Consider the following 13,558-nt stretch of genomic DNA (forward strand, 5'->3'; position numbering starts at 1 on the left):
TCAGAATAAGAGGTCGATCAGCTAAAATATACACATTTCTATTTTATCAACCAGAAAGACATCCTTGTTACCAAATATTTTCATAAATTAAGTTTCCACTCCATTCATCTAATTTATCAAAACAGACCTAACCCAAGTAACTTAACCCTATAAGACTATAGGTTTGACAGCAAAATCTAAGCCCTACATTCTGCTTTAGCCATCAGAATTCCTTCCCTTTTGTAAATCCTTGCTCTCTCTGAATTTATAAGCCATCCCAAATGAAGTATGGAAAATACAAAGGAGTAGTTTTAAGGAAGGAATTTTGCTGAAAGCAGAGGAAAAACTGTATTTAAAAACTGTATATAAAAAATGACATGCCAGCTCTTTCTGCAGACTCAGAGGAGTGAGGGTACTGAATCACCCTCTCTTCCTTAACCCTTTCCCCTTCTCAGTCCACTGCATTCCTGAACAATGACTGTGTGTGTATGTGTGTGTGTGTGTGTTCCTCATCTTAATTTAAACAATATCACACTTTGTGGGGGGGGAGGGAAGACAAGCTATCATTATGTCCGGGTAAGAGATCATCAAAAGCTTCATTTACTCAACAGGGATTTGCTTAATTAAATATAACAATTATTATATAATTACATAGATTTAGCCATAAATAAAACTTTCCACTAAATCAAAATTGATAAATACACTGCAGGTAAACACTTAGTGAAGTTTCATTCTGCTTAAAGCCATCCATTGATTTTATTATCTTGTGGCAAAGCCAAACTTAATCTGGAACCCTTAATGAATGGCTGTTATCTGAAATAGCACCCACAGAATTCTAATGACAGTAAGTTTTTAAAAGTTTTTATGTAAGATTAATATGAATTTGGGTTAGTTATAAGGGTTTTGAAGAGTAAAGAGAGCTCTCCCAGCTGCTAGTTCATTCCCGAAATGCCTGCAACAGCCAGGGCTGAGCTGGGTCAAAGTCGGTGCCTAGAACTCAACCCGGATCTCCCACATGGGTACCAGGGGCCCAAGCACTAGAGCCATTTATACTGCCTCCCCGGAGGTGCAACAGCAAGAATCAGAAGCAGAACTGGGACTTAAACCCAGGCACTCTGATATGGGAAGCAGGTGTCATTAAATCACTGTACCAGGTTTCAGGATTTAGAATATAAGCATTGTCACTGCCTCAAAGCTCAAAATGTTAAAGGAAGATATGCACATCATTTGATGAATGATCTGGAAAATTGAGGTTTTTATGAATCCTAATTAGTTCTAAACACTTTAGAAATTAAGGCCAAATGCATCAAAACAGTAATTTAGCACAATCTTTGTGCTTCTGATTATACCAGGTAGCTCTGACTCCACTAATGAATGACTTTAGAAGCTGCCTAAAAGAAAAACTGTTACTAAGTTATTTCATCTCCGTTTAGAAGTACATCAATCTTTGAATCATGAGTCTGGAAATGATCCCTCTTACAGTTTGTGGTAAAATACCCACAAGGGTCAACCATGAGTCTTAATAGTAAGAGCAATTTGTTTATTCTGATCACTAATTTAAGTGTTGATTCTTACTTCTACAGGTGTAAATGTAAACTAGAGAAAACGAGCCAAAAAGGAATAAATCCAGCTGATGGCTAAAGCTTAAAACTTTCCTTCAATGTTCTACAGTTAGAAACAAGGAAAACATATTGCAAAAGTCAAAATGCTTTATCCATGAGATTAGGCAACCTTTTCATTAAGTTTTCAGTAAAATTTTCTATTCCTTTTATAACATAATAAATCAGACATGATGTTTAGAAAGCAATTTTAAAAATCACACTTTAAAGTCTTCTAAAAGCAGCACAGCTGTTTAGGAAAGAGTAATCTACTGACCTAAGCAAAAAAAATTGCTTCTGGTAAGAATGTGCTAAACCAGGCAGTAATAAATAGTAACTTTTGCCCATTCTCATTTGGCTTTTCACTACCAGTCACAGATTTTCATTTGCATAATAAAATATCCTTTGCATGGTAAAGGCCCTTAAGACAACTGTGGTACTCCGTAGGTTTGGGGCAGGTAGCACCAATGATGAAGTCATCTTAGCTAGGACCACTCTCCTCCATGGGTCATGGATATCAAGATTGTAATACAAGCAAGTAGTGAAATAGGCTCTGCCAACACATCCTGTGTAAGATGGTACTGCTGATGCTCCAGGGCTATTTTAGGATCTGCCTATTATGCCTTGAACAGCTTCTCTATTCTGAAAACTCAAGCAAAGTTTAGGTTAAAGAGGAAGAAGAATAATTTTTCCTATTAGTGCAATAAACAGAAAAGTTAGTTGGTTTTAAATATGGCAGAAAAGAGGGAATTCAGGTTTTAGACAATTATCTGACTTGAGGAAGAAAAAGCATCTACTCAGATGAGAGGGAAAAGAGATTTTGTCCACTGGAGAAGAGTTCACACTGAAACAGGCTTCCTGTAGCTTAACCCAGAAAGCAGGTGACGGACAAAGGCAGTTGTAGAAAAAACTGACACGAGCAAAGACCATCATCAGAATTAACAGATAATTTCGTGAAAGGCTCAGCAAATACCCTAGAGCTCATCTTAGGGTGTTACCTTCTCACAACTAAGTCTCCTTGTATTCCAGAGGTGGGGAACCTTTCTTCTGCCAAGTGCCATTTGGATATTTATAACATCATTTGTGGGACACAAAATTGTCAAGTTAAAAATTAGCCTGCTATAGATTTACTGAATTTCTAGTCCCACCTGCAGTTGCCTCGGCAGGGCCAGATCACATGATTTCACGGACCTTGTTGGCCAGCAGGCTGGAAGTCCAAACCTGGGTCCCTGTGCTCCCCCACCAGACCGGCAGAGGCCTCCGATCATTTTTTTAAATACTCAAATGTAAACTCAGTGTTTGAGTATTTTTAAGTCAGATATGAACCTGACTTGGGGGAAAACTCCTCAGCCTACTCCAGCCTGGATGACATGCCCAAAGGAGCTCTCCAAAAGTAGGGCAGGTTTCCAAAAAGCACCAAAAGATTATAATGAAAGACTAAAGATCGTGGGGCCAGTGCTGTGGCGTAGTGGGTAAAGTTGCTGCTTATGATGTTGGCATCCCATATGGGTGCCAGTTTGTGTCCTGGCTGCTCCACTTCTGATCCAGCTCTCTGCTAACGGCATGGGAAAAAAGTAGCAGAGGATGGTCCAAGTGCTTGGGCCCCTGCCACTCATTCAGGAGATCCAGACAGAACTCTTGGCTTTTGGCTTTGACCTGGCCCAGCGATGGCTGTTGTGGCCAGCTGGGGAGTGAACCAGCAGATGGAAGGTCTGACTCTCCTTCTCTCTCTCTGTAACTTTGCCTATTAAAATATGTATTTTAAAATACATAAAGATTGCATGGAAAAGCAAATGCTGTCAAGGGGATGAGTCTGAAGCCAGGTCTCCTTACACTGACTCTGGACCTAACTGCTTCCACAAGCAAATCCATTAGCACATATACACTCCTGAGTTTTAGAGAATCTGTGTCTTCCCTGGCTGTATTCTTCATGCAAATCAACTTAAGTAATAAGGGCACTAAGGATGCTTCTTTTTTAAGCTACTGACCTGGTAACCTTGGAAGAAGTTAAGAATTTCCTTAACTCCAGTATTGTAGGCCAGGCCCTGCATTCTGACCACCGTGCCAGGCTGTGGAGGGACACCGCTAAGATTAGCAGCTGTAGGGAAGTAGCCAAGACTATTAGGCGAACCTGGGGGGCTAAAGGGAGAGAAAGCACAGTGAACCAACAGGCACAGGCAATATTGAATATTTACTAAAACATTAGTTACTTAAGAAAACAGACTTTCTCATGGCAATCTTAAAACTTTTCAGAGTTGTCTTTCCTAAGACATGTAAGAACACTATAGCATTCTCACACTTCTGTAAAAGCCAAGAGAGGCCATCAGGCTAATGCAGAGTTAAGTGCATGGCTTCACCCAAACCTCTGAGATTCTTAGAGAAGAAGGAATGAATCAAGCCTTCAGTCACTCAACCACAAAGCACCACTTCCAAAGCCCATCTCATTGATGATTAACTTGCTGGTTACCAGGAATACTAAAACATGCAAAGGCACGAACACAAAGGACTAACAGGAACCACTGCCATAGTAACCGAAAGCATCAAAGATTTTGGAACGAGCTGTTCAACCCACATAACAAACGTACAGCACAATACAATGGGCCTTCAGAAAGTTCATGGAAAATGTGTATTACGTAAATGCTATGTATGGATCTCGAGTTTTTTGCACAAAAATAAACCTAGCTTTTAGTCCCATTTTCCAGGAACTTTTTGAAGTTACCCTGTGCAGCAAAGTACAATAGCATGAATTATTCCTTCCAACCCGATTCTAAAAAACGGGAAACGCGAAGAGCTAGAACACATAACAAATTAAATCCGTCACCATGAACACGAGAGGAAGATCGGTGAATGGACTTTCCTAGTATATTTACAGCAATCATCTCCAAAGAGTACAAATCAAACAATAACTATGTGACAACCTGAGGGATTACTACATGAGTTTCCAAGTAGTTCAACAGTTAGATTGCCAGTTCGCTTTATCTTTTCCTCCCCCTAGTCTGTTTCCTATCACATTTGGTAGCTGGATACACATAACTGAATACATGGAAATTCTTTCAAAAGTCATTAAAGAGTTAACAATCATTACCAGATTGACTTGTACTCATGTTCATAGGTAGGTAATTGTCCCACTTCAAAGACAAACAAAACATAATGGAGGGCACTAAAAATCTTTGGTACTATTCTACATAATTCCAATAAAAGTTGACAGAAGGCATGGTACCAGATGTGCCTCTTATTAGCACTGTAGCCTTGAGCAGGTCATTTCTCTACACTTGATTTTTCTTCAATAGCTAAATGGAAATGATTGGCACCTTTTTTAGAACCATGACTACCTATTGTATACAGCATTTGTAAGGATAATTCTATCCTATAATTCTGACAGAAGAATGTAATGTAAGAAGAATTTTACATTAATTCTAAACTCCAGTCTTTTTGTGAATTAAATAAGAACAAGCAAAAATAATTTGTGGGCCGGCGCCGCGGCTCACTAGGCTAATCCTCCGCCTTGCGGCGCCGGCACACAGGGTTCTAGTCCCGGTTGGGGCGCCGGATTCTGTCCCGGTTGCCCCTCTTCCAGGCCAGCTCTCTGCTGTGGCCAGTGAGTGCAGTGGAGGATGGCCCAAGTCCTTGGGCCCTGCACCCCATGAGAGACCAGGAGAAGCACTTGGCTCCTGGCTTCGGATCAGCGCGGTGCGCTGGCTGCAGCGCGCTACCGTGGCGGCCATTGGAGGGTGAACCAACGGCAAAAGGAAGACCTTTCTCTCTCTCTCTCACTGTCCACTCTGCCTGTCAAAAAAAAAAAAAAAAAAAAATTGTGGAATAAAAACAAAAGAGAGGCCAGTGCCATGGCGTAGTAGGTTAAGCCTCCACCTGCAGTACCAGCATCCCATATGGGTGCCAGTTCAGGTCCCAGCGGCTCTACTTCCAATCCAGTTCCCTGCTGATGGCCTGGGAAAGCAACAGAAGATCACCCAAATGCTTGGGGCCTTCTGATCTAGTTCCCTGCTAACGCTCCTGGGAAAGGCAGCAGCAAAAGGCTCAAGTGTGTAGGACTCGGCCACCCATTGTGAAGCTTCTGGGTTCAGACTGGCCCAACTCTGGCTGTTGTGGCCATGTGGGGAATGAATCAGCAAATGGAAAACCTCTAAACACAAACCTTATTACACAGCTATAGTAATCATGATACTCTCATACTAGCATAAGGAAAGGCATATAGTGGAATAGAGAGAATAGAAATCAATTCTTACATGGTTGATTTTTTGATAAAGGTTCCAACACAATTCAATTTGGAAAGAATTATTTTTTCAAGAAATGGTGCTGGGGGCCCGGTGCTGTGATGCAATACGTTAACCCTCTGCCTACGGTGTAGGCATCCAATATGGGTACCACTTCTAGTCCAGGCAGCTCTTCTTCCAATCCAGCTCTCTGCTGTGGCCTGGGAAAGCAGAGGAAGATGGCCCAAGCCCTTGGGCCCTTGCACCGGTGTGGGAGACCTGGAAGAAGCTCCTGGCTCCTGGCTTCAGATTGGTGCAGCTCCAGCCCTTGAGGCCACTTGGGCAGTGAACCAGCGGAAGGAAGACCTTTCTCTGTCTATCCCTCTCACTATATGCAACTCTACCTCTCAGATAAATACATGAAATCTTAAAAAAAAAAAAGAAGAGTTTTCCCAAAAGTTTACATTCAGAAAACTGCCATGGCATTGACCACTTAGAAACACTTGCTGTTGTGGTCATTTGGGGGGTGAATCAGTGGCTAGAAGATCTTTCTTCCTCTGTTGCTCTGCCTTTCAAATAAGTCAGTTCTCAAAAAAAGTTAGGTTTTGCAATTCATCCTTCCTTTTGCTAACCTACCTTCTCACAGCCCATTATTATCATGCCAATATCATTGTAATTGCCCAAAATTCTGTTGCCTGACTGTCCAACTATTTCTTTCTTGTTTTTTTTTTTTTTTTTTTTTTTTTTAAAGATTTGAGATGTAAAGTTACAGACAGGAGAGGGAGAGACCGACAGAGAGGTCTTCCATTCACTGTTCACTCCCCAAATGGCTGCAATGGCCAGAGCTGGGCCGATCTGAAGCCAGGAGCCTGGAGCGTCTTCTGGTTTTCCCACATGGGTGCAGGGACCCAAGAACATGTGCTATCTTCTATTGCTTTCCCAGGCCATAGCAGGGAGCTGGATTGGAAATGGAGGAGGCGGGTCATAAATCAACACCCATACGGGATGCTAGCAGCGGAAGTTTAGCCTACTATACCACGGTGCTAGCCCCTGTCCAACAATCTCTAATCTGTATTTTCTCCAGAACCCAATTTATACTGTCTAACTTCATAATACCCTAATGAGTCATACAAATTTCTTCGTAGATTTATGAACATGCTGGGGGCCAGGATGCCCACGACACTAGCACATTAATACTACATACTCTATCAAAAACAAGCCCCATGACATCCTTCCTTCACTTACAAATCCTGGTAGCACTAATTAATGTCACCAAGTGACCTACCATATTAGAGGTAGCATACATGACAATATTCATAATTTCAGGACTTGCCCCACTTCTCTAGAGAAGAAGACTAAGGAGTGACCAATTCAGTTACAGAAATGGGTTAAGACAAATGAAGATTAGAGAATTGTATTATTGGGGCCGGCACAGTGGCATAGTGGGTTAAGCCATTACTTGCAGTGCGGCATCCCATATGGGTACCGGTTCGAGACCCGGCTGCTCCACTTCCAATACAGCTCTCTGCAATGACCTGGGAAAGCATAAGATGGCCCTACTGCTCAGGTCCCTGCACCTGCATGGGCGACAGGGAAGAGCTAGTGGCTTTGGATTGGGTCAGCTCCTGCCATTGTGGCCACTTGGGGAGTGAACTAGCGGATGGAAGACCTCTGTGTGTGTCTCTCTCTGCCTCTCCTATCTCTGTGAAACTCTTTCAAATAAATAAATAAATCTTAAAAAAAAAAAAAAAGAAAAAGAAAAAGAATTGTATTATCCCTCCAGATGAGTCAACACTCTGAGAAATCCTGCAGAATGGAATCTGGTTTCTACTGCTCTGTAAAATCAATGTACAGAATCTTTTTATAACATTCACTAGCATACGTAGGGTCACAAAGACCCCGTGTTTATATAGAGTGGAGAAACACTGCTTCAAATTCTTGCCAGTGTAAGCTGGAGTCAATCTTCATGTTAGAAATCTTCCATTTACTTTAATAAAGTTCTTTTCAGCATGTGCTTAAGCATATTTGCATTCTTAGTACCAAATTGTACATTATGACCGAGGTTTCTAGACTGGCAAATTATTTCCTCCATGATAGTTAACATGAATTTGTATTGATAGAATGAATTCCCCACAGCAGTTTTGCTTCTATCACTAAAAGTGTCATAAAGGGGTCTGCATTGTGGCATGGGGTATAGGACGCTGCCTGCAGTGCTGGCATCCCATATGGGCGCCGGTTCAAATCCTGGCTGCTCCTCTTCCAATCCAGCCCTCCGCTATGGCTTGGAAGGACAGCAGAAGATGGCCCAAGTGCTTGGGCTCCTGCACCTGTGTGGGAGACCTGGAAGAAGCTCCTAGCTCCCGACTTTGGCCCAGCTCTGGCCGTTGTGACCATTTGGGGAGTGAATCAACAGATGGAAGACTTCTCTGTAACTCTGCCTCTGAAGTAAATAAATTAAAGATTTAAACATTCCAATTGAAATAAACACAAAAGGTAAATGCGGTCTTCACTGGGGGCTTCATAGTCCTTTGGTTCAATTACAATGAATTCATAATAGAACACAGAAAAACTATACAAAAAACCAAAGAATACAAAATCTGTCCATATTACTATGTATACATGTCTGCTGCTTAAGAAAAAATAATCTGATTTTTAAAAAATGATTATCCCTAGAAAGAAAACCTTCCCTTTCCCATTATCATATAAGCCTGCAATAAAGCATCATTAATGAGGAAAAGCCAAACTTCCCTTGTACTGGAAACTTCCCTCTACGGGGATGATGTAGCTCATTACTCACAGGGTCCTACAAGAGGCCAGACAATGCACACCAGACATGTACACTAACCCATCTTTGAAGAACCAGTGTAATTTCTCACATGTGCTACATCTCTGATGCAAAGGAGCATGCAAGTCACAGTAACAGGTAGGACTTGATGTTAACAGGAGAAAAGACGCATTTTAATTGAGGTTAGAGTAATAGAGCGACACCAACAACTAGTCCCTCATAATCTTGCATCCTGGGCTAAGCTTTGGGTCAGGAGCTAACAAACTCCCTTCGGATGGCGGTGAGGGAACGGAGAAAACAAAAGCACCTGAGCACACAGGCCTGCTTTCACCTGACGGCCAAGAGGCTGCAATGACAGCCACACACACTAAGAACTCATTCACAACAGGTGAAAAAGCAATCCTTTGGTTCACATTTTCTTCTTAAATGTTCCTTAAGTAACCCAAATCTTTATGATGAAAGATACTATATATTCTCAGAGTAATACCAAGTTAGAGAGGAAACAGACAAAGGCTGTCGAGCTGAAGGAGTCTTCAAAGTCACTGACTTTGCCAGGCACAAATTCTGTCAGCTGCCCTGAACTACCAAGAGCCCTCATTTTATTAATCACATTTCCAGCACATATTCCAGAGAAGGTGCTCAACCATACTGTTCTCAGTTAAACTGAAAGCTGAAATGACTAAAGGCTTTAAAAAAAAAAAAAAAAGATTTATTTATTTGAAAGTCAGAGTTACACAGAGAGAGGAGAAGCAGAGACAGAGAGAAGTCTTCCATCCGATGGTTCACTCCCTAATTGGCCACAGCAGCCGGAGTTGCACCGATCTGAAGCCAGAAGCCAGGAGCTTCTTCCGGGTCTCCCACGTGGGTGCAGGGGCCCAAGAACTTGGGCCATCTTATACTGCATTCCCAGGCCATAGCAGAGAGCTGGACCAGAAGTGGAGCAGCCGGGTTGAGAACCATCGCTCATATGGAATGCTGGTGCTTCAGGCCAAGGTGTTAACCCACTGTGCCACAGTGCTCACCCTGACTAAAGGCAATTTAAAATAAGCACTTCTTTTTTTTAGGGGCAAGCTTTCAGAAATCTTTAAGATTCATTAGCATCTTAATGTTTTAAAGTAGTTAACACTTTTACATTGAACATACTGGGGCCAGTGATATGGCACATTTTGGTAAAACCACTGCCTGCAGAATCAGCTTTGCATATGGGAGCAAGTTCAGGTCCAGCACACTCCACTTCTGATCCAGTTCTCTGCGAATGCGCCTGGGAAAGCAGCAGAGGATGGACCAATGCTTGGGTCCCTGCACCCATGTGGGAGACCTGGAGGAAGCTCCTGGCTCCTGAATTTGGCCTATCTCTGGATGTTGCGGCCATTTGGGGAGTGAACCAGCACATGGAAGATCTCTTTCTCTCCAAATCTGTCCTTCAAATAATTTTTTTTAAAAAAGAGAATATATTATTAACATGAACACATTGAAGCCAAATTGACATATTTCATTTTTTTAAAAATGGAGTGAACTCAATTTTTTCACGGGGCTAGCACTGTGGCAGAGTAGGTTAAGCCTCCCCCTGTGACACCAGCATCCCTTATGGGCACCAGTTCAAGTCTTAACTGCTCCACTCCTGATCTAGCTTTGCTGGTGGCCAAAGAAAGCAGTGGAAGATGGCTCAAGTGCTTGGGCCCCTGCACCCATGTGGGAGACTGGGAAGAAGCTCCTAGCTTTGGATCCTCCCAGTTCCAGCTGTTGTGGCCATTTGGGGAGTGAACCAGGGGATGAAAGACTCCCCCCCCCCCCGCCTCTGCCTTTCAAATAAAAAAATAAGTCTTAAAAAACCACAAAAACATAAACAAAAACTGGGGCCAGCACTGTGGCGTAGTATGCTAAGCCTCCATCTGCAGTGCCAGCATCTGATATGGGTGCCAGTTTGTGTCCTGGATGCTCCTCTTCAGATCCAGCTCTCCGCTTATGGCATGAAAAAGCAGTGGAAGACAGGCCAAGTGATTGGGCTCCTGCACTCACATGAGAGACCTGAAAGAAGCTCCTATCTCTGGATTGGCTTAGTTCTAGCCACTGCGGCCATTTAGGGAGTGAACCTTTTTTTCTGTCTCTCCCCCTCTTTATTTATAACTCTACCTCTCAAATAAATAATATCTTTAAAAAACTGGCACAGCTTTTAAAAAATATCCCTTTAATTAAGTTTTTTAAAAAATTTATTTGAGGGGCCGGCGCTGTGGCGCAGTGGGTTAATGCCTTGGCCTGAAGCGCCAGCATGCCATATGGGCGCTGGTTCGAGACCCTGCTGCTCCACTTCTGACCCCACTCTCTGGTATGGCCTGGGAAAGCAGTAGAAGATGGCCCAAGTCCATGGGCCCCTGCACGCGTATGGGAGACCAGGAAGAAGCTCCTGGCTCCTGGCTTCAAATCGGCACAACTCCGGCTGTTATGGCCAATTGGGGAATGAACCATTGGATGGAAGACCTCTCTCTGTCTCTGCTTCTCCTCTCTCTGTGTAACTCTGACTTTCAAATAAATAAATACTTAAAAAAATATTTGAAAGGAAGAGAAAAAAGAGACACTGGTTTCCTTTGCAAATACCAGCAACAGCTATCACCTGCTGCCTCCCAGAATCTGCATTAGCAGGAAGATGGAATCAGGAGCAGAAGAGGAACTCCAACCCGGCACTGTATAGTGTATGGATATGGTGTATAGGGGTCCCAAGCAGCATTTTAACTACTACACCAAATGCTTGCCATCATCAATATTGCTCTTTAACTTACAGTATGCTATTTTAGATGTTCCTAATTAAAAGAACGTTAAGTCAAAAGATACTTGGAGGGACTGACTGGGCACCAGTTCTAGTCCCAGCTGCTCCACTTCTGATCCAGTTCCCTGCTAAGGCACTTGGCAAAGCAGTGGAAGATGGCCCAATTGCTTGGAACCCTGTACCCACGTGGGAGACCAAGATGATGTTCCTGGCTTCAGCCTGGCCCAACCCTAGCAGTTAGACATTTGAGAAGTGAACCAGTAGATGGAAGATCTCTGTAAACTCTGCCTTTCAAATAAATCAATAAATATTAAAAAAAAAGTTGAAACAATTTAACACATGAGGGGTTAATTTAGAAGTATTAGTCTGAACACAATGCTCATGACCTGCAATTAAAACTTCTATTTTTGGGGCAGGAATTGGGGCACAGCATGTTAAGCTACCACTTGTGATGTCTGCCTCCCATTTCTGAGTTCCAGAGCAGGTCCTGGCTGCTCCAGTTCCAGTTCAGCCTGAGTATGAGGGTGCCTGCCACCCATGTAGGAGATCTGAATGGAGTTCCGGGCTCCTGGCTTTGACCTGGCCCAGGCCCAGCTGTTGTGGGCATTTGGAGAGTGAATCAGCAGATTCAAGACCTGTCTCTCCCTGTCACTCTGCCTTTCAAAGAAAAAAATCTTTTTTAAAATTTCCATTTCTGTAAAATCAACTTACAAAAATATAAGAAGTGATTAAAGATCAATAATTGTTTAATGGAGAAAAACTCTAAGTTGTGATGTCTAAACACAAAGGAACTGCTACATTATGATGGATTTTTACTCTTGTAGCATTGTAACAAAGTTACAAAAATGATGCAAATAAACAAAGAAGTCAATGATGTACTGGCAAGTTAAAAAACAGAACAGGTGAACAGTACATGTTGAGGACATGCCAAGTACTGACTATGCTCCCTTATTTAGCAGGACACACATACATGTAAAAACCAATAAAAATGATTACTTCTGGGCTTGGGAGCACAAAAAATGGTTGTTTTTACTTTTACACTCTGTACTTCTGTATTCTTACATTTACTAATGAGCACATTAAAAGTTTAAAACTACTAAGAAGTTAAAGGGAGGGTGCCTTATGGCAAAGGGGCTTAAGATACCCCTTGGGGATTGCACATCCTATTTTGGGGTACCTGTCTGGTTCCAGTTCCAGCTCAGCTTCAGATTCAGCTTCCTGTTAATGCACTGGGAAAGCAGATGATGGTTCAAGGGCTTGGACTTTTGCAACCCACATGGGAGACCTGGATGGAGTTGCTGGCTCCTGGTTTCAGCCTGGCCCAGCCCGATCCCTTGAGGGCATTTGGGGAGAGAACTAACTAGCAGATGGAAATTCAATCTCTCCATGCCCCCATCGCTCTCCCTTTCAAGTAGATGAAAACAAATGAATAAATGTAAGCAAAATAAAAATCCCAAAAACAAAACAAAAAACAAGTAGATTTGGCAGGAGACAAAAATTACAGGAGCTATTAAACCATAAATGTCAGTTCTTCCTCACCTTTTGGGGCTTCAATTCTAGTCTCATTGTCTAACCTTTAAGATTTCTTCTTGTAACAGTGCCAGAGAGCAAGACAGAGGTAGGAGTGGATACTCTGTAAGGGTATTGTAGGCACAAGAACTACACTAGGCATTCATTCAGAGGCACAATGCATTCCACACCTGACATTCTGGTGACATAAGAAAGGCAGACAAAGGCTTTCCTTATAACTAGAGCTCAACAGCAGCAAGAGATTGTCACAGAGTCCAGAGAAGGTGACAGATTGGGCTTGGGCTAGGAGCCTGGCACGATCCTCAACCACAAATCCTTGGTTACTCATGCTCCTGAACCTTTTCAACAACACAGAAGATGGCTAGTTGACAGCTATTGTGGCTTTATCTCTATTCTTCTTCCCCAGCAGAATAAAGAACATTTTCAGTAGCATAAATGTTTTCAAAACTCCTCTAACAAAATAAACGAATGCAGGGATGGGCATCTGGTACAGCATCCCATAACAGAGTGCCCCGAATTCACGTCCAGCTCTGATTCTGATTTCAGCTTCCTCCTCATGCACACCCTGAGGGGCAGTAGGTGATGGCCCAAGGACTTCAGTTCCTGCCATCCATGTGGGAGACCCACAATGAATTCCAGGCTCTTTGCTTCAGTCTAGCCAGCCCTGGCTACGGGGAGCATTTGGGGC

The 13,558-nt window shown here is 42.8% G+C and overlaps 1 protein-coding gene across 1 annotated transcript in view; it reads right to left on the bottom strand.

Moving 5' to 3' along the window:
• ESRP1 (epithelial splicing regulatory protein 1) overlaps positions 1 to 13,558 on the bottom strand; it is a 63,200-nt gene that overhangs the window by 8,560 nt on the left and 41,082 nt on the right. Inside the window, exon 14 of the mRNA XM_062189500.1 lies at positions 3,566 to 3,716. Coding sequence (XP_062045484.1) covers positions 3,566 to 3,716 — 151 coding nt within the window. The remainder of the gene's footprint in view (positions 1 to 3,565; positions 3,717 to 13,558) is intronic.

Source organism: Lepus europaeus, chromosome 4 (genome assembly GCF_033115175.1).
Source record: "Lepus europaeus isolate LE1 chromosome 4, mLepTim1.pri, whole genome shotgun sequence".
Lineage (NCBI taxonomy): Eukaryota > Metazoa > Chordata > Mammalia > Lagomorpha > Leporidae > Lepus > Lepus europaeus.